General features: G+C 50.5%; 1 protein-coding gene across 12 annotated transcripts in view; it reads right to left on the reverse strand.

The window, feature by feature from the left end:
• Positions 1-2,301: 2,301 nt before the first annotated feature.
• Positions 2,302-25,314, reverse strand: part of Brf1 (BRF1 general transcription factor IIIB subunit) — a 46,875-nt gene continuing 23,862 nt past the window's right edge. For 6 of the 12 annotated variants that reach the window (XM_087552950.1, XM_087552948.1, XM_087552954.1 and 3 more), the window contains 13 exon segments: positions 22,342-22,491; positions 21,053-21,146; positions 19,008-19,134; positions 18,386-18,425; positions 18,209-18,301; positions 14,043-14,306; positions 12,694-12,755; positions 11,989-12,070; positions 11,856-11,911; positions 10,839-11,095; positions 6,636-6,687; positions 6,029-6,200; positions 2,302-5,508 (listed from right to left, as the gene is read on the reverse strand). In XM_087552950.1, coding sequence (XP_087409076.1) covers positions 5,471-5,508; positions 6,029-6,200; positions 6,636-6,687; positions 10,839-11,095; positions 11,856-11,911; positions 11,989-12,070; positions 12,694-12,755; positions 14,043-14,306; positions 18,209-18,301; positions 18,386-18,425; positions 19,008-19,134; positions 21,053-21,146; positions 22,342-22,491 — 1,487 coding nt within the window. In that variant the 3' untranslated portion in view covers positions 2,302-5,470. 12 annotated transcript variants of the gene reach the window in all.

Raw genomic sequence — 25,314 nt, forward strand, 5'->3', positions numbered from 1 at the left:
TCATACTGGGGGACAGGAGTTCTACCTGCCCTCAGCTCACCAGGCTTAACTAGCCTTCTCTCCAGACTTCAACCTTGGATTATACTGGGGCCTCCTGGGCCTGCCAGGCCTCAACCTAAGCAGCAGGGCCAGGCTGGGAGCTCAGCTTTGCTGTTCAGGGGCCAGTGACACTCTCTGCTCTGCTGGGCACACAAGGTGCATTGTGCACTGCAGCCCTTGGAGAGGCCTGGGAGTTCCTCTATGCTCCTCCCTGGCCAGGGTCAGCAGGGAGGAGAGTATGGCAGGCAGGATGTGGCTCAGGACAGGCTAACTCCAAGGTCAGGTTGAGAACTTAAAAAGCGGGTGATGCTGGAGTTGGTTTGGGTCTCACCCTTTGGGGCCACTACCCCCAGGGGTCTTAGCCAGGCCCATTGTTTGGGGACAATAGCTCCCCTTAACTAGGTTCCTCTCCCAACAGGAAAACCATAAAAATCTGCCCATTAGCACTGCCCACGGCCACTTTGAAGGCTTGGGCAGGCCTCAGGTGCCAAATGCAGCTTGGAACCTGGCCCCAACCATTTGCCAACCTCCCCAAGCCCAGGCACCCTAGGGACTAGTTAGGCCTTCAGGCATGCAGCTCAGGGTGTAGACACAGGTTCTGACCGCCAGGGAAATGTGGCCCAGCTTACTAGGTAGAGCTCAGAAACATGTAGAGGGCTTAACCCCCTGTCCAAGAATCCTTCCAGAAACCCACAATGGGCTGGAGACCCTTATCTGCAGAGCTTACTCTCCACTGAATGGAGACCCCCCCTCCCCACAACCATTGTACCTAAAGCTGACTTGATACCTCAGTGTCCCCTGAGAGGCAAGGACACTCTGGAGAGTGGCTGAATCCTGTGAATAGGGTAGATAAGGGTTAGGGTTAGAGAATTGGTTCTCAACCTTCCTCATGCTGCAACCCTTTTATACAGCTCCTCATGTTCTGGTGACCCCCAGACATAAATTACACTCATTGATACTATATAGCTGTAACTTTGTAATGGTGTAATTTTGTAAATGTAAATTTTATAATTATGAATTGTAAACATCTCCATTTTCCGATGGTTTTAGGAGACCTGTGTGAAAGGTTCATTTCTTTCACCCCATAGTTCTGACCCACAGATTGAGAACCACTGGGTTAGAGGATGCTGACTGCAGGGTAAGAACCTAGGACTAGGGGTTGGGGATTTAGCTCAGTGGTAGAGCACTTGCCTAGAAAGCGCAAGGCCCTGGGTTCGATCCTCAGCTCCGGAAAAAAAAAGAAAGAAAAAGGGGTTGGGGATTTAGCTCAGTGGTAGAGCGCTTGCCTAGGAAGCGCAAGGCCCTGGGTTCGGTCCCCAGCTCCAAAAAAAAAGAACCCAAAAAAAAAAAAAAAAAAAAAAAAAAGCTAGGACTAGAGGAGCCTTAAAGATGTGTTGCTCCAGGAGTTGTGTACCAGCCCACATCTCTGCCAGTCCTCTCACTAAGCTTGGCTGGCTCAGGGGCACCCCCTATTTATGAGACTGCAGGGTAGGAGTGGGGTCAGTGATGGGGCCAATTTGCTGTACCACCCAAGCAGTGAAGCACCCAAGGTATGTCCAGCAAGGTCCTTCAGAAAGCAGTGCTGCATGCAGCCACCAGAGGGTGCAGCCCAAGTCAATCACTCAGGCTTGTGCCAAGCACACCAATTTGCTGCATGTAACTGATGTATCTATCGGTAAGTCCTGTACTGCTGAGGTTCAGTCCCAGTGTCTGGCTTCTCCTCCACTTCTCTGTGCCCCACCCACTTCAGCCCAGCTGCCACTCCCACCCCCAGTGGGGTTTACTGGCCTGAGGCAGTATAAGCTAAAGGCTTGTTAGCTGTGGGCTCTGGTCTATGACTCACAGAGCAATGGTATTGAATATTAAACTCCACCTAGGTCAAGACCACCAGGGGAGGCTCTGGCAGCCACTGTCTTAAGTGTACACTCTCTCACGAGTGACTAAACTCATGCTTGCCTGCCTCCAGGGAACACAACCTTATAGGTCATGTGAAAGCCCAGCCCTGACAGGGATAAGCAGATTTCCAGGACCTCAGGCAGCAGGCTACCTCCTCCAATGTGCTCCCAGCAGGGTTATCCAAGGCTTTTTTGAGTAAGCCTGTTGCCCTTGGCTGGGCCCCTGCACTCGTGGAGGATGCGGATATGGGTGCTGAGGGCCACACAAGCTTCAGAGGAGGCTTGTATCAGGTGCAGAGGAGGAGGACAGGGAGGAAGCCCCAACAGGTAAAAGTGGGGACACCCTCAACAGACAACGCAACAGGCATATGCAACACTAACCTGTACTGCATGTATGCCGCCACACTCCGGTGCAGCCACCCTCACTCATGGGGTACAGACTTCCTTGGTGCCATCCACCCCAGCAGCCACAGAAACTGGCTGGGCTGGGGAAAGCCAGGCAGGGGTTTGGTGCCAGGAATCATAAAGCTTCCTCTGTGCCCAAAAAAGGCCCAAGATTTGGGTTCCACCTCAAGGCTTGGGCAAATGAAGTCAGAAACTCCCCTCTACACTGACTGAGATAAGATGCTGGGGTAGGCCCAGAGCTTATAAGGATTGTGGAGGGGCTGCGGGCCTGCAGGGTGGTAGCCTGCAGCAAGTTCTGACCGCAGCAATCCAGTGGGGTCTAGGAGCTGATGCATCTCTTCACTGAAGTCAGGCTTTCCAGGGGCTGGCCCAGGCTTGGCTCCCTAGACTGGAAGGACTCCCACAAAACCACCCTAGACCCAGGTCCAGCTACTGTCTCAAACCCTTGGATCCTGCATTCTAGGCTGGCACCCTGTCTGGCGTGCACACCTGAGCACTCAGAGATCTACTGCTCTCTGCTGAGAAGAGAGCAATCAGAACCCAGGTTATCCATCATGCAGAAGCAACCTCCAGGGGGTACCCACCAGTCTCCTCCAATCCCCGTTCTTTACTTAACTCCTGTTCTATACCTCTTAGAAGGGAGGCCAGAGAGAAACGCTGGGTCTAACAGGTATTCTAAGATGCACATACCCCACTACTCTACTCCCTCATTAACACCCATGGAGGCCCTGCTTCTTTGGTCTCTGGAGTTTCTTGTAGGGTACCTGCCATCTAGCTAAACGTGGTGACAGGTACTTCAAACAGGCAAACATCTACCCAGCTGGACCCATACCCATCCCATGTATCCTCTCCCACTGCCAAGGTGTATCCGTCCCCTGGGTCCTCGACAGGTACTGAGCGAAGGACATGGCCAAACCTTGGTCTCCGCAGTCTAACTAGGCATAGGGAAGGGCTTACTTCACCCGTAGTATATGGCAGGAGAGAGCACCTGAATCAGAAAACCGGGGCCCAGGGTTGGCTGGAGAAGCTTCTCAATGGGCACAATTGCTCAGGAGGAACAGCTAAAGCGGAAACAGTGCCTGACAGCCTTGCATGGCTATAACCTCATTCTGTGGTCCAGCTCCTGAAAGCATCCCCTGGTTACCTCTAAAGCCAGGCACACACTCTGCCAAGCCTCAAATGTCTAGGTTTATCAGGAACCTTGCTGACTGCTACTGTATTCCCCAGTGATCACCCAGTTTGCAGAGGATGGTGGCAACCACTAAGTATTAGGTTCCTCAGTTTAGATGGCTGGCAAGAAACTTGGATGGTGCATCCTGCATGTAGTGTCCCTGGACCTCCCTCTCCCTGGCAGGAAGACAGAAGGCAGAGGAGACTGAAGTGTGCTATCCTGTCTGCTCAGCATGCAAGTGTGCATACCACACAGGGTCTCAGTCTAAAATGCAGGATCCAGTGGACTCCCTCGTCCCCTCCTTCCCTTTCCTAAGGTCCAGTGTGGTGAGGGCTGGTTCTGCTGCTCTACCCTCTGAGAAGACCCCAGGCAGGCAGATTCTGCTGTGATAATCCCAGTCAGAAAAAAGCGCATAGAAACGGACTAATTACAAGCACAGCGGGGTCATACAGACCCAGTGCCTCTTTGAGCCTCACACTAGTGCTGCTGGTAGCTCAGACACAAGGCTGTGAGCTCAGCTCAGAAGCATCTTGCCCACTTCACGGCTGCCCCCTACTGGGACCATCCTCCTCAGCACCTGGGTCTCCAACCATGTGACCCACATTTCAAGACAACCCCTCACCCTGACTTGGCTACTTTCCTATCTTCTAGGGATCATCCTCACTCAGTACTGTCCACCGCCCTCCACCTCAGCTTTCTACAGCCATCCTATCCTGCTTTCCTATCCGCTACCTGCTATCCACGGTAGTGAGCAACTAACTCAATTACCTCACAGGAGCACTCCAGCCTTCCTGGCCCCTGCTCATTTCCCAGCACTGGGCTCTCCTCCTGGGCAGACAAGACACACAGCTAGGGAGCAGGTCACAGTCCTCCTCTTCTCACCCTTCACTCTGTACTCTCTCCACGACACAGGCAAGTCTTGCTGTATAAAAACATCCTAAAATACTTTCCCTTCCATGCTCTGACCATGGTTCCACACTCCCCTTTGGGACATAGAGTCCCAAAGCATCTTGCAGTCTTTCATCAAATCACTTCCTACCTGTCCGACTCATTCCCTCATCTGTAGCTGCCCCAACTCATCACCCCAAGCCTGGCCCCCACCTCTTGATCTGAAAGCCAAGTAGTCTGCATCCAGGGTTGCATCCAGGGAGGCTGGAGTTAAATGAACGGAGGGAACTCTGTGGGCCCTCTCATGAAGAGGCCAGGAGATAGCTTGCAGGCTTCTTTGCAGAGGGTTCTGTTCAGGAGTACGAAAGGTCCATTTTAAGTGATGGAGCACATGGTCTGCTGGTCTTCGCTTTCTGGGTGCTGCAGATAAATCTGACTAACAAGCTACTGGGTGCCTCAAGGACGAGTCCTAGGCAGGAGGCTGAGGCCTACGATGCTCCTGGTGGTCCAAGACAGGGAGTGGACACTGGAATGGTGGGGAGCATCCTGCCCGCAGGAAGCTGGTGTTGAGGTTAAAGGCAGAGACTGCAGACTGTGGTGGCCTAGTATAGAGCAATGACTGACACGTCTCAGGCAAGGACAGGGCAGAGAACAAACAGCAGGTTCAGAGCAGGGCTCTTCTACACTGAGGCTCTTGTGCTTCAATCTCCCTATGACTAGAGGGCACAGGGTCTGCCTGAGGATCCCTGGTAAACAGTGACTAGTAGGTGAGGCATGACGTGGTTCCAGACCCGGCTACTCTCTGACCATGTTTCATTACACATAACACACAGCTCGTTTCCCTTGCAGGGCAAAAAATATCCCTTGCATTGCTCAAAACATGATTCCCAATAGTAAGTACAATGGTCCACAGTGCGGCCATGGGAAGAGAGCTTCAAATAAGTGGGGCAGTGCTTGACTGGTCGAGTCTCAGAAATCATGCCTGTGAGCCGTGGCCCAAGGCCCATCTGACACCTATAAACAGATACACTTGGAGTCCAGCACCGGGATGCTGCCTGGTCTTGAGTTCCACTCAGTAGCCATCATCCTCGTCACCATCACAGCCATAATCTGCAAAACAGAGGACAGTGGTGGTTGTTCAGCCACCAGCTCCCAGCTCCAACCCCACTGCTCACCTCACAGGCCCCACCAACTGAAAACACTTCAATCTATCCCAGATGCCTTTAGGGATGGTGGACTGGCGTGTGCCCTGTGGGGAGGCCTTGGCTCCTTGCTGGGCACTACAAATAGCATGGCTAACCATAACACTTCTCTACTGGCTGAGCAGCTCCCTGCTGACTCCCAACAAGCCCAGAAAGCATGGCCTGATTCACAGCTGATGCCTCACTTCCCTGTGAGCTGGTCCCTGGCCTTTGCCTAGTTCCTCCTAGCATATTCAAGGGCCTCGGAATCAGGGTGGCCAATTTGCAGTTCCTAGTTAATCAAATTCCTTCTTTTGCAGAGAGAAACTTAAGTTTGTAGCCAATAGGCTCATATTTAGAAATTACTCAGGTAAATGGCTATGTCTTTTTGTCTCAGATACCCCTTCAAAGTTCCTCCACCCGGCCCAAACCATGTGGGCCCTACCCACCATTGCCTCCCATCATCTGCAGAGCACTGACGCAGGGCTCTCCATCCTCTTCCTCGGCGTCCTCCTCATCTGCATCCTCCTCAGGATGGTATGACACAGGGCCACTCTCCACCAAGACTGCCGATGGCTTGACAGGCTCAGCTCCCAAGGCAGGGGAATTTAAGAGCAAGGCCTGAGAGAGAGGGCAGGACTCTGGGATAAAAGCAGAGTGGGTGCCACCCTCCTGACTATAAAGGACTCTCAGGTTCTCTCAGTCTGGGCATGGGTACTCTTCAAAGTACCTAACCACATCGGAGCTGGGCTATGAAGTCCCCACCCTCCTTTCCCCAAAGTTATCAACAGAGGGAGTGAGCTGTGGTATGGAATCTAGCCTTTGCCCACTCTAGTCCACAGTGGGGATCAGCCTCAGAACAGCAGTGTATAACTGGCCCTTACCATCTGCCTGTTCCATTTCTGTGACCCAGAAGCCCTCACCCTCTGACCTTCGGGATTCTGTCCTGGAGCCTGGCCAGCACTGGAGCAACAACCAGATGGGCCTCTCTCCCTGCCAAGCTTGATGGCAGCCTGTGATCTGGAGACCCTGCTCTAGGTGTGCAGGACAACATACCTCTCCCACAGCTGCCTTCTTAGCGGGCTGAGCAGACACCAAAGGCCTCAACCTGAGAGAAAGTATAGAAGCAGCTTCAGGTCAGTCTGGTATGGAAGTGAGAGACTGTGTCTCTGTGTGTGTATGTGCGTGTGCACGCATGTACATACCACAGGGGACTGAGGAGCTGTCCAGGCAAGCTCACAGTCTATAGCCTCAGTTCATGCCTGCTTCCTGACCATCGCTGACTGGCAGGACTGAGGGCCTTGACCAGGCAGTTATACAATGGGACCGTGCCACTCTAGAGGAATACCTTCCCAGAGACACAGAAGTCTCATGTTCTGCTAGCTTCTCACCATGGTAGCTTGGCATCTATTCAGGGCGCACAAAGAAGACCTCAGTGTACTTACTATCCACGTACCTAACAGTGCAGCTTCGTGCAGTGTGCCCTGAGGAGCCCCGAGGAGCACGGCTCATCTCTCCTGACTGGGTCTTTGTCCACTCCAACACATCTACCATGGCACCTTACCCCAGTCTCTCTTCCTACCCTCAGGCCTCCTGCTGGCCTTGGGTCTCACCTGTTTCTCAGTTTGCGACCTGGAACCCCATTACTGCTGTGTCCATCCTGACCTACCCTGCTGTATTTGCATTCATCAGTGCCTGCCATCATTCTGTCATAGGTGGGAGCTATATAAACAATATAAAAAGGCAAGCTCTACCAGGCCATATGGCGGGTACCCCAAGGTCAGGGCTCTGGACTGCCTTCCCTCCCTCTTTAGAAAGACATGTGAGGCCATGGGATGTGACCTTGAGCAGAACTCCATGGCACCTCTTACTGGTCAGCCTGTAGCCCCTGAGAAAACTGAGGACAAGGCATAGACAGTTATGAAGAGGAGAAAAGCGGTGGACAAACCCACACCTGCCCCCACCTACTACACACGGCCACCTTATTACTTTGACCAGCAGGAACTCCACCCTGAGCCTGCCGTCCACATCTTCTAGGCTTCCTGAACACAAAACCACCTTTGACATCTATGTTAACAAGAAACAGAAAGGAAGACAAGTCACCCACACCAGAGGAAAGAGGAACAGTGTCATCCAGGCCAGTTTAAGTAGGCTCTGGGTGTGGTGAGGGTCAAGACTCCTTCCTTCTAGGGCACAAACGATGGAGGTAGGCAATGGCCTCGAGTCATGTTCTGCTGCTGGGTCCTCTGAGGCCCAGTCCTGCCCAGCTGTGAAGTACTAGGTAGCCTCTGATGACACCAGGATGGGAATCTCAGAGCGGGCAGACAGTACCAAACACCTCAGCTAGGAAGCTGAAGCCTTCATGCAGGTGCTCATGGCCTTTCTAGGACCATGCAGACCCACAGCCAGTTGGTCAGGCCTCACTGAAGGTCTGTGACTGCCGGGAGAATATGTTCAGCACCATGGCACTCAGATCACAGTTTTCAGGCTAGTCCCTACCAGCCACAGGCCCAGGGAAGCTCACTGATGCCAATCTCCCAGCCGCGACCATAAGTGTTACATTTTTACAGATGCCATGGCTGCTGATCTCTAACCAGGACACTTCCTGAAGGACAGCCACATGGCAGGTGGGGGATCCATGTGGGGTCTGGGCACTGCCTCTACTAAACTGAACAGTCTGAGCCTGACCTGGGAAACCCAGGAGCCTTTGAGCATACCTGGAGACACGAGGTCCACTAGAGTAACATCTTCCCAGAGGGAGATGCTGAGCGCTATGGCACCCTCTACAGCCGCACTGTGCTAGAAGGGGCTGCCTCAGGCAGTGCATGACATCTCAGATCCTAGAGCCACATGGTCTTTCTCCTGTCCCTGGAGTTGCCCGAGCTGGCCATTCTGAGTAAGGATGTAAACACGACTGCATGGAACAGAGGCCCTCCAGCCCTGAGGCCTTCATAACCCTGTCAGGACATTAGAGATTTACAAACTCCAACTCCATCAGGCGTCCCATCTAGCTGGCCACATGACTACCAAGGATTGATCCTGAGTCACTCACTAGGACATGACACTCCAGAACTGACAGCAGTGGCCTAGTTGAGCTTCAACTTGAACCCATGAGTGCTCAGAGCCATCAGACTCTCTGTGTCTGCTTCTGGCTGCAGTTAGACAGATAAAGATAGGGATACAGTAAGCAGGATAATAAGCAGAACTGAGAATGCCTTCTGGGCAACCAAGACAGGACAGGAGGTTAGGGAGGGCCAAGCCCTGGTTTCTGCTCCATCTGGTCTACCATATGTGCAAGGAAGAGCTACAGTGGGATTCTCCCCACATCTCTCTACTTAGTAATCTCAAAAAGAGAGGTTCTATGACCACACAGGGACCAAGGGCAGCTGAAAAAGTCAACTCCCTCCTGAGGAAGCTACCTCATGCTGACTCTCCTAGTACATAGTATAAGCCAGCGCTGATGAGTGACAGAATAGCCAACCTAGGGCACCAGGAGGTCAAGGGAAGGGCTTGTAAACAAGAGGTGGCGCCCCACGGGTTCTGGGAACACAGCGGACAGAGGGAAATTAAGGGCCTACCCATATACGGAAACAGCTGAGGGAGTGAGAGAAAGACCCTACAGAGGACAAGACGATGACAACTGTCCCCAGCACCCGAGGACAGCTAGGGAAGAAGTGCAAGGACATCCCTGCACCCATAAAGTGGTGAGAGTGGCAGATATCTCATTCTTGGTTCATGGAAAAAAAGCAGGCCTCATACAAAAATGTTCTCACAAGTTGGCCCCAGCAAACATCACCGGGCTACACAGAGTACAGCAAATAAGTGCCTGGTGATGGCTGAGGTCACCTGAGTCAACTGTAGATCAGCGTCAGGGACAGACACTGTTAGGAACTTGAGAGTGGCCTTCATTTTACTCCTTTGCCAAAGTAAGTTCCAGCTGGATCGGACTTATGATGTAAAAAGGTCAGAGCTGGAGTGGTGGGGCATGCCTATAATTCTAGCACTCACGAGGGGAGGGGTCAACACACATGTGTGCACATATCACTTAGAGTGGCTCCTCTTCTTCTTCCTCCTCTCCCTCCCCTCCCCTTCTCCTCCTCTTTTTTTGGGTGGATGTTAGGCTTAAAAGCCCTGTTTCATCCTCTTCTTAAGACATGGTCTCATCACATGGCCTAACTGGCCTAGAATTCACTATGTAAACAAGGCTGGTCTTGAACTCACAGATCCATCTGCCTCTGCCCTCTATGTGTGAAGATTAAAGGTGTGAGCCACCATTCCCTGGTGCTCTCTTGCCCTCCCCCCATACTTACTTTTATGTGTGTGTGTGTGGGGGTGAGGTTGGGAGGGGAAGTTATGCCAAGCATGTATGGGTGCTTGTGAAGCCCAAGAGAACATCAGAGCTCCTGGAGTTACAGGAGCTGACTGACGTGGGGGGTAGGAGCAGAACTTGGGTATCTCTTAACCACTGAGCCAGCTTTTGATGATCTGGGAACTGGGGATGTCTCACTATGTAGCTATGGTTGGTCTTGACTCCACCATCTTCCTGCAATGACCATATCACTAAGTAAACAGGATCCTACCAACAGCAAAAGGGAAGTGACAGTACAGAGACAGACAGATAATTGCTCCACCAGGATACATGAAAGCTTTTAGGCTTTCCTCCTTGGACGAACTATGGCGAATTCAAACATGAAGGCATGGAGCAGGCAGCACCTCACAGCAGGCTCAGGGCAGGGAGATGCTAACCACACTGGGTATGTAGCCCATCTCTGGAGCTCAGGAGATGAGCTATCCTGGGACTTTATAGGGAAAGCTGGCAGCTTCCACCCAAGATTAAGTCATAAGGAGCTGAACACGAAGATGAACAGCCCCAAACACCCCCTGGTCAAGCTGCAGAGCAACACTGACCCAGCCCACTGAGGCTGCTCTATGCTGGCCCCACAGGGGGGTCACTGTGGCTGCTTCTTCCCTCCCAGCAGAGACAATGTGCAGCACGTAGGGTGTAAAAGCCATTCCACTCAGTGTCCAACTGCTCTCTGGGGATGGGGGAGGCCCTGCAGCCACCAAAAGCCTGGCAACACTGGCGCCCAGTATTGGGGGTTGAGGGAGTCCAGACACCCACATCCGGAGACGGCTTGTTAGCCTTCAGCACACAGTGGGCCAAGTGTGGCTCTTGAAGCTCTGGCTGGAAAACAACAGCCCAGATGGGAGCCTAGTGTTGACAGCAGACACCTCCTAGTCCAAGGGGCAGGACAGTACCTCTTCCCCATGCTTGTCCCAGGATCAGCACTGTTCCTGGTAGCTGCTCTTTTCCTCCGTGACAGCTTCTTGGTGCTGGTGTGCTCTGGAGGCTGTGAGTCGTCCCTGGGCGGGCTGCCCCCACCCTTGCTGTTAAGGTCCCGCAGCACACTGTAGTTGATCTTGCTGGAGATTTTCTTCTGTTCCAGCATCTTCTCAATGGCCTCCCCGGCTGTGCTGGCTAGGATTGGCTCCCGGCGTTTGCAAGACTTCTTGGGCTGAATGAAACACAAAAGTAACTTCTCCTGTCATGTGCTAGCTTCACAACTATAGTCAATTCTTGAGCCACAGCTGTGACCCATTGAGGGGCACAGGAAGCTAGCTTGCTCACCTTGGCAGCAACAGCCATGGCACCTGCTAACCTCACTTTCTGTGTATGTACCTTCCAGCTAAGCCTTTTTTGTGGAGAGAAAAGGAAAGTGTCTCACACAGCATAGAACATGATGCCTGGTTGCATGGACTTTTGGGACCCACTTCCCTGCCCAAGTTTCTGGTCCTCCTTTGAGGCAGGTACCACTTATTCTCTGGGCCTCCATCCTGGACCCCAAGAAGTTTTGCTAGCATCATGCCTTTTTCTCATTGGCTCCTAAAAGGTTTAGCCCCTTCCTAATAGGATAACACTTGGAGGATGAAACCCCAAAGGGAGCAACGGAGCCAAGTAACCAAATCGACGTGCCTGTTATCATAGAATACAGGCACAGGATAAGGGCTTTCCTGTGTTCAACAAGGAACTCAAGTGCAAGGTCCCGAGTCCAGCCCTGTATCTCATTTCCATCTGCCTTAACACCTGTGCTGGATACCTCACTCCAAAGCTGGGTGGCACAAACTATCAGTGAGGGAGCATGAAACCAACATAGCAAGCTGCAGTCAGGGATAGGAGTCCTATGGCTTCCACTGCCTGTCCCAGGCAGGCTCCTATGGACACAGGGGAGAGGTGTTCCCACAATTCTTTCTCCTAGGCTGTCAAGAAGTACCCACCTTGTGCTCCTTATAGATGCCAAGCTCCTTCTCCTTCGCTATTCTTGCTTCTTTCTCTGTAAGGTGAACAAAATGGCTGGTCTTAGCAAGGGCCATGTCCTGGGACCTGGGCAGGTGGATGGATGGTCCTTACCTTTCTGTTCCCGCAGGTACTCAGCATTCTCCCGCATCCACAACTCAGCCTTTACCCGGGCTTCTGACTCGTTCAGGATGTACTGTGGGAAGCACAGTGAGGTGACTTCAGCTCTGAGGTTGAGCTCTCAAGTATTCCAAGATCTCTCAGCAACTAGCTTCCTATTTATAAGCTTAAACTGCTAAAGAAAGGATGTGGGAGGCCTCCCTTCAGCATAGTAACCTGTCACTCCTTCGTCCCTCTCTGCCAACTTCCCTCTGCAGCCTGAGCCAGTATTGATAGGTCCTGGGCCTTGGTAGGCAGAGCCCTGAGATACACAGGCAGGTGTTAGTGTACAGTTTGGTACCCCTGATATTTGGCAATTTAGAGATGTACCACATACTTGTGATACAATGGGAACCAAGGCCAGGTGCAGAACTCAGGGCCTTTCCAACATGGTCCTGGTGGGGTTGCTTGGGGTTCCAGAAGAAAGGCCCCTCAACGCTGAGGCTACCTTGGAGTGGAGTTTGGAGGAGGAAGCCCAGTGGATGTCTGAACTACAGGCACTATGCCTGGAGACCACTCATTCATCAGGGATGTCTAAGGGAGCACAAGGCTCAGAGAGGCCGAAGGTGAGTGACAGGCTTGAAGCTATCAGTCCAGCCCCACTTTAGCCTCCTTAAATCCCAACCACCACTGGGGACAAGGGAGCCCACGCTTACTTACTCTGTCAATCTCAAGGTCATCGATGCCGCTGAGGTCCAGCTCCCCATCCCCTGAAGAGTCTTCTAGAGAGAAGAATCCCAATCAATGTCACCGAGGCTGCCCCAGCAGACACTGCAATCAGTGTCACTGAGGCTACCTAGCGGATACTGCTCACCATAGGCTGGAGCAAAGGGGCAGCCCACACAGCTAGGATGTCTGAGGTGTCTTTTTCAGGTCTTAAGGCTGAGTCCTCGGGTTGTCAGACCAGCTCTCAAGGCTCTCTGAAGTCTGCCCCACTCTCCTTGCTTTCTGCCCTGGGCTGCCTGGGCTCAGATGCCAAGTTCCTTTGTATTGCTTTGAGGCAGCTGCTCCCTCAAAAGCAGATACCCAACTGCCTTCTGTGTACTTGGCCCATTCTGCTTCCCCAACTGAGAGGTCTAACCTCATACAAGGCCCCAGCTTTCAACAGTTCCACCCATATGAGAGGCCCCACCCTCTTGAGAAGGCCAAATCCTTACCTGGTCAGGGTCCAGAAACACATTACAGAGATGGGACCAGTTACCCTTCCAGAACCATTGGTGTCCTAGCCCTTCTTCAAAATGACTTATTTTACTTATTTATTTAATTTTGTGTGTATGCCTGTGCAACACATGTGTGCAGTGCCCCCAGAAGCCAGAAAAGAGCATCAGATCTGGAATTAGAGTCATCATGTGGGTGCTGGATATCAAACTCATGGTTTGAAACCATGGCTCCAGCCTATGCCAGACTCCTTCTTAGTCATTCAGTTGGACTAGAGGGAGCTCACAATGGTAACAGGCCAGCGGCACCTCAGTATGCTGGCATACACCCAACTCTCTACCCTGTGTGATGTGACTTTTAGACTCAACTTGCCACCATTTACAGTCTCCTGGGAAGGGTCTCAGTGGAACAAGTATCTTTCTCAGGTTTGCCTGAGGGCAAGTATGTCGGGTGCCAGGTTGAATACTAATTGATACAGACAGACCCAGCTCATCGTGGTGGCATGGTGCCCTAATAGGGAGTCAGTCATGCACTAGGTAAGACGGGATGAAGCTACGTGGGAGCAAGCGAGCAGTGACGTGCTCCTTTCCTTGTGGCTTCTGTCTGCATGTGAGTCATTTTACGCCTCTATGTCCTGCCTTGGCTCCCTGGAATGAGGGACCGTGACCTGGGACTGTGAGCCAGAGCTTTGCCCACAGCTGCCTCTGACAGGGGCTTTACCACAGTAAGATAATGGACACTTGACTCTTGTACAGAGGCCTAGCAGTGCCTCACCCCAGCCCATCGTACTTCTGGTCCAATCCACAAGAGAAACCATTCAGACTGTAACTTCCCTGGTCCCGGGCACTCACTGGGGTCTCCACTGGGGGAGGAGATGCACTCTCGGATGGAGTCTGAGATACCCAGGCTGGCTGCTGTGGGCAGGGGACCAAGCAGGGACTCCAGGGCGAGGGGTCTGCTGCCCCCATCAGCGTCTTCTGCTGCCTCCGAGCCGCCATCAGCCCCCAGGAGCTCTCGGTAAAAGTCCTTGTTCATGTGGCTGGCAGCAGCCTCGAGCTCCTCATCCTCAGTGTCTTCCTCACAGAACGGGCTGGATGTGGCGTCCTCACCGGAGCCTAGGGACACACGATTCGCACACCACCTGTCAACCAGGCAGAAAGCCAGAGAGAACCCACTTTTGTAACAGAAACATTTCTGCAAAGCTGCAAAATAACCAAGAACACAAAAACTACCAAAAAGCCTTTTTATGCAGCGGAGAAAGCAGGGTCCTGCCAGCAAACGGTGTTGGCTGCCCACGTGCAAGAATAGCCTGGCTTATTCCTCGTGCTCTGTGCAAAAGCTGGCTTAAACATGGTATCTGAGAGTGTAAGAATATTCAGGAAAGACAAATAAAATGTTTGTGATCCAGAGTTAGGCAAAAAACAGCTCAACAACACTAAAACAGAACCCATAAAGCACAGATAAATAGATTTTGAAAGAATCATGATTTTAGAAAAAAAAAAAAAAAAAGAATTACAATGCCCGCCTTGTGAAAGACAAAGATGAGCCACAGCTTCTGAGCCACAGGTAATGTCTGAGAGGACAGTGTGACACGGAAAAGTGCCTACGCTCAGCAAACCCAGAGCCCAAATAAAACAGGAGCAAAAAAAAAAAAAAAAACTAACACAGAGAAGGCTCGAAACGCCTTCTAAAGGGCAGAAGAGTGAGAGTCGGTACAGCCATGCTCCAAGTAGACCAAGTCAGAGCACGAGCGCTGCTTCTACTGTGTCAGGCTGCTGGGAACTTACACCACACATACTGGTGACATCATCAGAGAGGAAGGAGAGAAAACAGGGACTGGCTGCATACGTGCTGACGGTGGGAGAACAGTGCTGGCTGCATACGTGCAGACTATTTGCCGACATCACCTCCACCCAGACCCCACAATTCCATCTGCCCAATACCTAGGAATGTGTCTCCAATGAGAGGTATGGAGGATTATCTGGGACTGATGCAGATGAGGTAACAGGAGTGCTACGCTCCTCACCACGCTTACAGCAACTGCCAAAACAAAGGGCCACGCTGCCAACGGACAGCATAAAAATCACGCTGGGGAAAGCCAAGGGAATACACTGTGTGTCTACAAAAGATTTCTGCACACACACAGTCTAAAAAAGACCACTAATTCAGTGACAGAAAGCAGCCAGTGGCAGCCTGGAGTGGGGAGGAAAAGGGGGTGTCATTACACAAAGACAGTGGCAGGGACAGATCTGCAACACAGTCACTGTGGTGCTGGCCTCACCTGACACCAGGGATGTCCACAGTCAATGCTCAAAAGCCAAAGGTGCTTTAGACCCATACACAGCCCACAGCGTGTACCTCCTGCCTTCTGGGATTTGCTCTGAAAGGCACAGCTGCCCCCAGCCTGTGTGACCTGACCCAGAATGCCCAGCTAGTTGTTTTATGGTGTGCTCCAAAACCATGATGTGTGCAAGAGGAACACAGTATGGTTCAAGAAAAAGAGGAATAAAAAAAATTATACGAAGGATGTTAGAACAGATGGCTAAGACCAAGAGAACGCCGCTCGAAAGGCTTATTGAGTAGAGGAGCTTACTTCAAATCGCTAAAGAAAAAGAATGCTTCGGATTGAGTCAAGACACCAAACACGTTCTCTATGGTGTTGGAGAAGTCCCCCAGTGGACATAAAGTGAAAGAGAAGGACAAGCAGAGACTTGGTGACACCCTGCCTGTGGGTGCCCCGAGGGATAGTGAAAGATAAGCCTTAGGAATCATAACAAGGCAGTGGCTATCTCTCTATGTGAGGAGGAAGTGAGGGAGGACCAGAGCTCTGAAGGAGAGCCACTATGTGACAGGTTCTCTAAATCTATCAATAGTGATAGTGGGCCAGCCTCACCTCTGGGCCCATAACACAAGGTAGCCCTGTGCAGTGTCCACAGATCAGCAACACTGCCTGATCACTGTACAACACAAGCAGCAGCAGTTAGTAACCGTATTGGAACACACCTTACCCCAAGAATTTCCAGCTCCCTCACATGTGGAAGAGAGACTAAGAAACTGTAAACAGGGGCTGGAAGGATGGCTCAGTGGTTAAGAGCACCCGACTGCTCTTCAGAGGTCATGAGTTCAATTCCCAGCAACCACATGGTGGCTCACAACCATCTGTAAAGAGATCCGATGCCCTCTTCTGGTGTATCTGAAGACAGCAACAGTGTACTTATATATAATAAATAAATAAATCTTTAAAAAAAAAAAAAAAAGAAACTGTAAACAGGACAGTTCCCAGCAGACTCAGAACAGAGAAGTCAGGCAGGTGACCTGGAAGGTGGAGTAAGATTGGAAGGATGAAGCCAGGCAGAAGTGAAGCCAAGTAAACAGAAGGAATGGACATGCAAAAGATGCTATTTAACAATCAATAATCTAGGTACAAAACAAGACTACAGTAAGTCAAGAGAAGAGCACAAAGGAAACAGTACACAGAGAAATTCAAAGTAGTAACCAACTCTGCAACAGAACCAAAGCCCTGGATGGGTGTGAGTGTGGCAGCTACCGAGGCCCAAATGATGCCTTCCAGGAATGACGGGGAACCCAATGGTGTGACTGTCAGGACAATGGGTCATATTCACCCACTGCAGGATCTCCTGTGGTATCCAGAGATACCGTGGCCCTCTGAAACCCTCATTTTCACAGAGATAAAAACAAACTCTTGACAGCAATGTGTGGGTGGGCATTAACTCACCATGGCAGATGAACAGATGAAGGGACAATGTGCCCAGTGCCTGCATCGTAGTCCATAGGAGCTCAAGGGAGGATAAACTACTGCCCCAGATCAGCAAGACGCTGTGGGGTCAGGCAGACTTAAGAGAGGAATTAAGAGCAGGTAGAGGGGCTGGGGATTTAGCTCAGTGGTAGAGCGCTTACCTAGGAAGCGCAAGGCCCTGGGTTCGGTCCCCAGCTCCGAAAAAAAGAACCAAAAAAAAAAAAAAAAAAAGAGCAGGTAGAGAAGAGCAGTAGGATCACTATGTGTAGATGACAGAATTGAGTACATGGAAAACCCAATGGCAAAAATGACAGAAAACTAGCACAGGTGACGAGAGAGTTCACACTGCACAGGAGCAGTCAGTACACAGAAGTCAACACCATTGTCAAGCTCTAAGTTGCCATGGGAACCATGGGAGGAAAGATGCTACTTACAACAGCCACATGGAAGGCAGCAGCATGGTACTAGCACAGGAGCAAAGCCTAGGCAGAACAGAAACTAGAGAAGGACAGAAAGACAAGCCCCATAGCTTCCCCCACGCTGGCAAGTGAGGCAGCGTGTGGGCTGGAGTGGTGTAGACAAGGTGATCCTAATGTAGACATGGAACATAAGCACATGTCTGCAAACACTGAAGGGACACAAAAAGGACATTTGCATTTGCCTGGCGTGGCTCAGGACGTTAGCACAATGCCAGTGTGATGGGCAGAGAGCACAGGAGAACCATCATAGGAATGCCCAGTGAAGGAGGCAAGGTGCCAAGGAAGGAGGCAGGCACTTAAGCCTTCATTCTGCACAGTCCAGAGGAGAGCTATGTGGCAACACAAACGGTTATAGCACCTCTGAAGAGCCACACTGAAAAGCCCCCAGCAAACAGCACAGGGCACAGTAAGAGCTTCCCTACAAGGGGCTGGGGATTTAGCTCAGTGGTAGAGCGCTTACCTAGGAAGCGCAAGGCCCTGGGTTCGGTCCCCAGCTCCGAAAAAAAAAAAAAAAAGAGCTTCCCTACAGCCATGGCCTTGCACCTTGAACAGCTTGAATGGACAGCAGGCTTCCCTGTGCGGCTCATGCGAGGCTGAAGCTCCTCCACAGCCAGTGAATGGCTAGGCGGGGAAAGGTGTCCCAGGAGTAACTCCATATGCAAGTCAGTGCTTCAGTGTAAGGAGTGACAGCAGCCAGGGGTGAGGCCATGGATCGGTGAGTAGGGAAGGTCAGGGGTGCTGGCCTAGGGCCCTCACGGCCAGAATGGCAGGGAGGACTTACCATCCTTTGACAAGTTGGCGAGAGCCCCTTTAGCCTTTGGCCGACTGTTTTCTAGCTCAATTTCAATGGCATCTTGGTAAGTGGATATCTCACCTACAGCAACACATGAAAGCAGCAGTGAGTGAGCCCTTCCTTTTCTGACCGAGAAGGAAGCATGTGTGAGGACTGGTTACTTACCTTCAACTTCTTCTAGCTTTTTGGACAGGACCTGTTCCAGCTGAAAGACAAAGGGGTCCTTGGTAAGGAGTCAAATATTCAACGTCTCACTGTTGACAGGCTGGGGGATGCCAGAGCTCATCAGAATAGAGTTGTAGGCCTGGCTCTCTCCTTCCAAACAACATGAATGTTGCTCTGGACAGAAGCAGCCTTTCTAAAGGCCCAAGACCTTAAAAACTAACCCTCCCAACCAAGCCGACTTGACTGGGCAGGGTCAAGTTTGTCCTATCTCCAGAACATACCCCCTATAGTCCCCAAAACTCAGCTGCAACCCCCCTCTGGCCCTCTGCCTTCCCCTGCTGAGTGCAGTTTTGTATGAGAGCAAAGTCATGATGATGAAAGGCTGGCTGGCTGCAGTGGCAGCTGCCTCAGATGGTAAGGAACAAAGCCTGGCTGTGGGATGGCTCAATGGGCAGTGAGCCTCATGTGGACAGTACTAGGAGGTTCCACATGTAGCACATCCCCAAGTCTCATCCTCAAGGCCCAAGGAAGACCAAGCTAGCAGCCCAGAGAGCTCACAATGTGAGGGGTTCGAGAGCAAATGCTCCTAGAAACCAGAGTGCTAATGGAGGTACGCAGCCACCTGCTTCATGCGCAGCTTCCTCTGTCCAGCGGTGTATGAGGGCGGGTCACACTCCTCCTCCAGGTCAATCTTCATAAACTCGTCAATAGTGAGCTGACTGGTTGGAGTGTCTTCAAATTCTGTGAGCCTAAGACAGAAAAGCAGAAGAGCCTGACGCCCTCACTGCTTGCACAACTCGGGGTCCTAGTGGAAGAGTCTCAGGAGATCCTACAGGAAGGTCCAGCTCTACCTGACCAACAACTTGAGCAAGAGGTACTTCTGTGACAGCCAACACATTTAAATCTTTTTTTTTTTTTTTTTTTTGGTTCTTTTTTCGGAGCTGGGGACCGAACCCAGGGCCTTGCGCTTCCTAGGTAAGCGCTCTACCACTGAGCTAAATCCCCAGCCCCAACACATTTAAATCTCATCAACTTGTCTGTGTTTTCTTTAAAAAGTTTAGTGCAGATTGAACTCAGGCCTGGCAGTAAAGGCGAGAGGGTTGACCTGCTGAGCATTCTCATGGCCCAGCCTTGGATTCTCACCTTCACAATCACCATGAGTATGAGCGCATACTAGTGGATAACATGTTTGCTTTGGGTTTTTTTTCTTTTAGAGTCTCATGTAGCCCAGGCTGGCTTTGAAGTCACCATGTAGCTGAGGATGACTTGAACTCTTGATCCTCCTGCCTTAAAGTCTCTAGAGCTGGAGTTACGAAAGTGCTTGGCTGCAATTAGTAATAAAATAATAAAATGGAAGTTTAAGTTTAACAAGACAGACCAGCAGGTAAGAGTGCTAGCTGACGCCTGCCAGCTGAGTTTGAACCCTGGCCTCCACAGTCAGTGAAGGGGAGCGACACTGGCAGGTTGTCTCTGACCCCCACAGCCACACCTGCATACACTATTTTTTTTAAATGTATTAATTTAAAAAAGAGAGGGAGGTGCTAGAGAGATGGCTTAATAGTTAAGAACACTGGCTGCTCTTCCAGAAGACCTGAGTTCAATTCTCAGCACCACAGGACAGCTCCCAACTGCCTATAACTCCAGTTCCAGCGGTCTGATGCCCAGACACAGACATATATGCAGTCAAAACACCAATGCAGGGCTGGGGATTTAGCTCAGTGGTAGAGCGCTTACCTAGGAAGCGCAAGGCCCTGGGTTCGGTCCCCAGCTCCGAAAAAAAGAACCAAAAAAAAAAAAAACAAAAAACAAAAAAAAACAACACCAATGCACATAAATAAAAATTAAAGAAATTAAAGGCTGTGTAGTAGCACTTGGGAGGCAAAGGCAGAAGGATCTCTGTGAATTCAAGGGCAGCCTCATCCACATAGAAAGCTCTAGGTTGGCCAGGACTACATAAAGAGGAGGTTGTGAGATTGGATTAACAATGTAAAGGACCTGCTGCCAGCCTGAAGACCCGAGAACGCCGAGCAGAAGGAAAGAACTGACCTCTGCCACTGCCACACCGTCCTGATCGCCTCTCGTGTGTGCCGTAGCTTGTGTGCACATGTGCATACATGCACGCAAAAAAATAAATGTAATAGAAACTTTTGAAAGTACGTTTAAAGACACCAGAGGCAAAATACTTAAAACAATTTTCCAATTGCTTCTAGAAGGTATTATAGCAGATTCTGTCAGCAGAAATGGTCAGTAAGCACTAAAACTTGTGATATGTCAGCAAGGATAGCAATGGGTTCCCAACAAGTCCTCAGCATGTTCATGCTGCCCAGGTTATCCAGATGAGCTGGGAACAACCTGCTGAGAGGTAGGCATAGAGCCTATGGCCTGTGAGAGACATGGGGAGGTTTAATCAACTCTAGCAAGAAGTCAGTTGGACCTGCAAGCCCAGAACGGACCACACCAAATGGGATGAACTCTGGTGCTGTTCCAAAGCAGCTTTTCTGCCTGTTCTAGTCTGTAAGGTGGGAAGTCTCTACATGTGACATCTACTAAACTCAAGAGGTACTAGGGTAGAACGCTAAAGGGCAGGGTACCCGGGGCAGAAGTAACTCCAGCACAGACTGGCAGTGTGAACCGGAATGCCCGCCGTGAACCAGAATGCCCCCTCACCTCTTCCGCAATGTGGACTCACATACTTTGACCACGCTGATGACTTCTTTGACGGTTCTCCGGAAGTCATGCATTCTGGCTGCAACCAGAAGTGCTAGGGAAGAAACACGAAAGATCATCAGAAAACTCAACTGGAAATGAAAGCAAGCACAGTGCTGCCTGAACCTAACTAGTGACAGCCGAACAAGTGTGTGCAGGAGGCATCTGCCCTCCCTAAACAGACCGACGGTGCAGTCTTGGGCAATGATAGTCCCCTTCTTATTTTGGGTTGAGGCTATACTGCATTCTACTTTTAAACATAAGGGAGATTGAAACAGGAAACTCAAGAATTTCTTAAAACTTCTCAAAGCACATGAATTAACTTTGAGCTGTGTTAATACATGAAACCTCCCAGTTATGAGAGCAGAGGGTTCTGAGAATGTAGTAAAGCTAAGAAAGGCTGGCCAGAGCTACTGTCTGACAAGTGTGAATTACGGTAATAGTGAGTGAAGGCCCTAGAATCTGCAGTGTAAATGTGGAATCAGGTTTCAGATGCAAGCAGTCCCAGGTGGCATCACACTCTGCTGGCTTGAGTGCAGAGAGATAAGCAGATGGATGCTACGGAGGAACAGGCCCCTGCTGTCCCCCGCTGTCCCCCGCTGTCCTGGGGCTCTTCCTCAGTGGGGACTTAGTCTCTCTGGGCCACACTCAGCACCTGGACCTTACATATACCTCCAGAACAGCTATGCTGCTGAGCTAGCAAACGCTCAGTGTCTTGGTGAGAGGCCACATTACTAACCAGGCTGAAAGAGGCAATTTGCCACGAGTGGACAGCCTGGGGTGGAACTAGGGCTACCACTGTCGTCTCGCCCTTGAGGTGTTTTATTTCGGAACCTGCAGAGGCCAACAAAGGAGGAAATACCAGAGTCTATAAAGAGTAAAACCAAGAAGGCCAGTCCTGGGGTTTAAGACAGCTCTTTTTTTTTTCCCCCATTTTTTTATTTAATATGAGTGCCCTGCTGCATATACATCCACCTGCCTGAAGAGGGCACCAGATCCCATTACAGAGGGTTGTGAGTCACTGTGTGGTTGCTGGGAATTGAATTCAGATAGACTCAGGTAGACTCAAACTACAACCAATAACTCATGGGCTCGACTGCTTAAAGGCTCAAGACATGACTACAGTTCAACTTACCTACTATGCACGGAGCCCTAAATTTGACTGCAATTACCCTCCCACACATATGTGTGAACTTATGAAGTATCAGGATAGAAGACGCTACCCGAGTGCCATATGTCCCACACTGTACCTGCTCCACAGAGGCCAGAGGGGCGCCGGCCTGTGTGCATCCAATCCCTTTTCATCCTCTGCAGAAGCCTCAGGGCCGTCATGGATACCTCATGGTTCTTCTCCCCAAATTCCAGTAGATGCGCAAATCGTGGAATGTACAAGCATGGGTCTGCACAGTAGATACAACACGACAGCGTCTGTGCATGTGTGTACACACAGCACTAAGTAACACCTGCAGTTGGGTGGCTTTACCCACTTCTCCATGTACACTGGCTCGTTGGGGTTGCCTCCCCTGAAGCACAGCTTCTCTGACCCTTAGCAGTGCAGCTGTGTTTACTGTACTTGGAAAACTGCTGCCCTCACATAGCGCAGTTCTGAGCATGTAGGACAAAGGGGCGGGCGGGGGCAACTTCCACATTCTCTTGGAGGGCGATGAGCGGTCGGAGAACAGGACAGATGTGAGCTCCTTACACACAGCGCCCTCTGAATTCCCTCAATGTCCTGGCATGTCAGCTCAGCATCTTACAGAATGCCCACAGTGGCACACAGGTCGCACATGTGTGTGCTCACCATTGTTTCTTCTGAGTGCCTGGCACTCTGCAGAGCACTGACATTTCAGTCAAAGGTTTATGAGCTCCCAAATGGGGCAGCAAGAACAACCAAGACACTTGAGGAATTCAGTCCATCATTTCCATGCCATTAGTGCACTGACAGCAGTCACTAACTAGGGGACAAAGGAGATCTCGGGGCTTATCTAAGAAAAGCCACTTATGGGGTTGGGGATTTAGCTCAGTGGTAGAGCGCTTGCCTCATAAGCGCAAGGCCCTGGGTTCGGTCCTCAGCTCCGAAAAAAAGGAAAAAAAAAAGAAAAAAGAAAAGCCACTTATGCTCAGGCCTGAGAAGCAGCCGCTTGGAGAACACTAGCAGCTAACAACAAAGGGGGGTTGGGTTAGCTCACAGAGTCTTGGAGAAACCGAGGGAAGGAGTCAGTGAGTTCATCTTGTCGTTCCAGACAGTGGGAAGGGAAGGGAAGGGAAGGGAAGGGAAGGGAAGGGAAGGGAAGGGAAGGGAAGGGAAGGGAAGGGAAGGGCGTCAGCTGACCTTTACAAAGTGACTCCATGAGACCATTTACACAAGGACCCACTCCAGCTCACACAAAGACTCAAGAGAAGAAAGCTGACACTCTGGCTTATAATTGTACCTAAGCCACTGGGAAGATGAATAGGAAGGACCCTCAGGTTCTGGAATTTGAGGCCAGCCTAGACAACAGAGAGCCCAAGAAGTACAGAAGGACTTAGGAAGATTTAAGAGGACAAAGAAGACGAAGGTCCTGAAGCAGTCTGCTCTATCTTCTGTAAGTAGTGGGGTCTGTCTGCACATGGAGCAGAGCTGGAGTCCTACCATCAGGAAACACTGGAAATGCACATCTAAACCAAAAGAAGGGAAGAAGATGAAATCTGGAAAAGACTAAGGTGGAGACACATCACCAGACTACATTTACTAAATAAATAGACTTTAAATTCTCTGCCTCGCAAACTAATCCTTTCACAGGGTCTGTGGGAGTTATGAAAACGGCACATGTATCAAAGAACAAAGAAACCAAGACAGGCCTGATGACTCGTGCTTGTAATCCCAGCACTGGGGAGGCAGAGGCACACAGATCTGTGAGCTCAAGGCCAGCCTGGTCTGCAGAGGGACAGCTGGTCTTCCAGGACAGCCAGGGCTACAGAAGGAAACCCTGTCTTGAAAAAACAAAACAAACAAACAAAGGAAGACACAAAGGAACAAGTACAAGTGTGACTGTGATGTCTTCACCACTGGTCCAACTGTTAGGTTTTGTTTGCCAGTTTATCCGGCCGGTGGGGGGACTGACTCCAGAGAGGGCTCCATATCCCAGCTGTGATGACCATAGGAAGGCAACTTATCCCTTCCTGACCCTAACTGTAACTTTTTGGGTTTTACCCAAAAGTGAGATGATTGGATAAAATGGTCTTTCTTCATTTACCATTTTTATTTTGTGTTTTTATTTTATGTATATGTTTTGCCTACGCATGTCTCTGTATACCACGTGTGCCTGGTGTTTGCGAAGGCCAGAAGAGGGAGGGTGTTGGATCTCCTGGGACTGGAGATACAATGGCTATAAAACGTGAGCTGTGTGTACATGTGTACTGGGTCTTCTGCAAGAGCGGTAAGCACTCTTAAGCACAGAGGTGGGTCCCCCACACCCCCTTTTAAAGTTTTTTTGGAGACAGGGTTTTTAGTGTGGCCCTGGCAGTCCTGGAACTCAGACTCAGATCTGTCTGCCCGTGTCTCCTGAGTTCTGGGATTAAATGTGTACACCATCACTGCCCAGCTCCATTTACTTTTCTGAGCAAACTTTGCAATGGCCTTTTTTAATGGTTGTATTATTTTTTCAATCTTTCACAGTGTGCAGACTCTTTTCTCTATCATGGCTAAACCTTGTTGTAACATTCTGGGTTTTACAGAGGTTATGCTAGTGGCTGAGGTGGGATCTTGATTGTTGATATCAAACAGCTTGCCATGTTTCTTGGTCATCTGTGTGTCTTCTTGAAAGAAGCATCTGCTCAAGTCACTTGTCCATTGTCTAATCCATTTGCTTTTCTACACTGCGCTCTTTAGATATTTTCTCCCTTCTTTGTGGTGGCCTTGTCTGTGGACAAGCTCCTTTGCTATGCTGATTCTTTGAAGTCTGAAGTTATCGTGTCTACTTTCACCTATGTTGAATCATTGCTCTGTGTGCCCCATGGTTTTGCTATTATTTTCGTTGTTGTCTTTTTATTTATTTAATGTATACGAGTACACTGTAGCTGTCTTCAGAACACCAGACCTCATTACAGATGTTGTGAGCCACCATATGGTTGCTGGGAATTGAACTCAGGACCTCTGGAAGAGCAGTCGGAGCTCTTAACCGCTGAGCCATCTCTCCAGCCCCGCTGTTGTCTTTTTAATGTGTACACCTTTAGTTTGGTCA

This window comes from Rattus norvegicus, chromosome 6, assembly GCF_021556685.1.
Source record: "Rattus norvegicus strain SHRSP/BbbUtx chromosome 6, alternate assembly SHRSP_T2T, whole genome shotgun sequence".
In the NCBI taxonomy this organism is placed as follows: domain Eukaryota; kingdom Metazoa; phylum Chordata; class Mammalia; order Rodentia; family Muridae; genus Rattus; species Rattus norvegicus.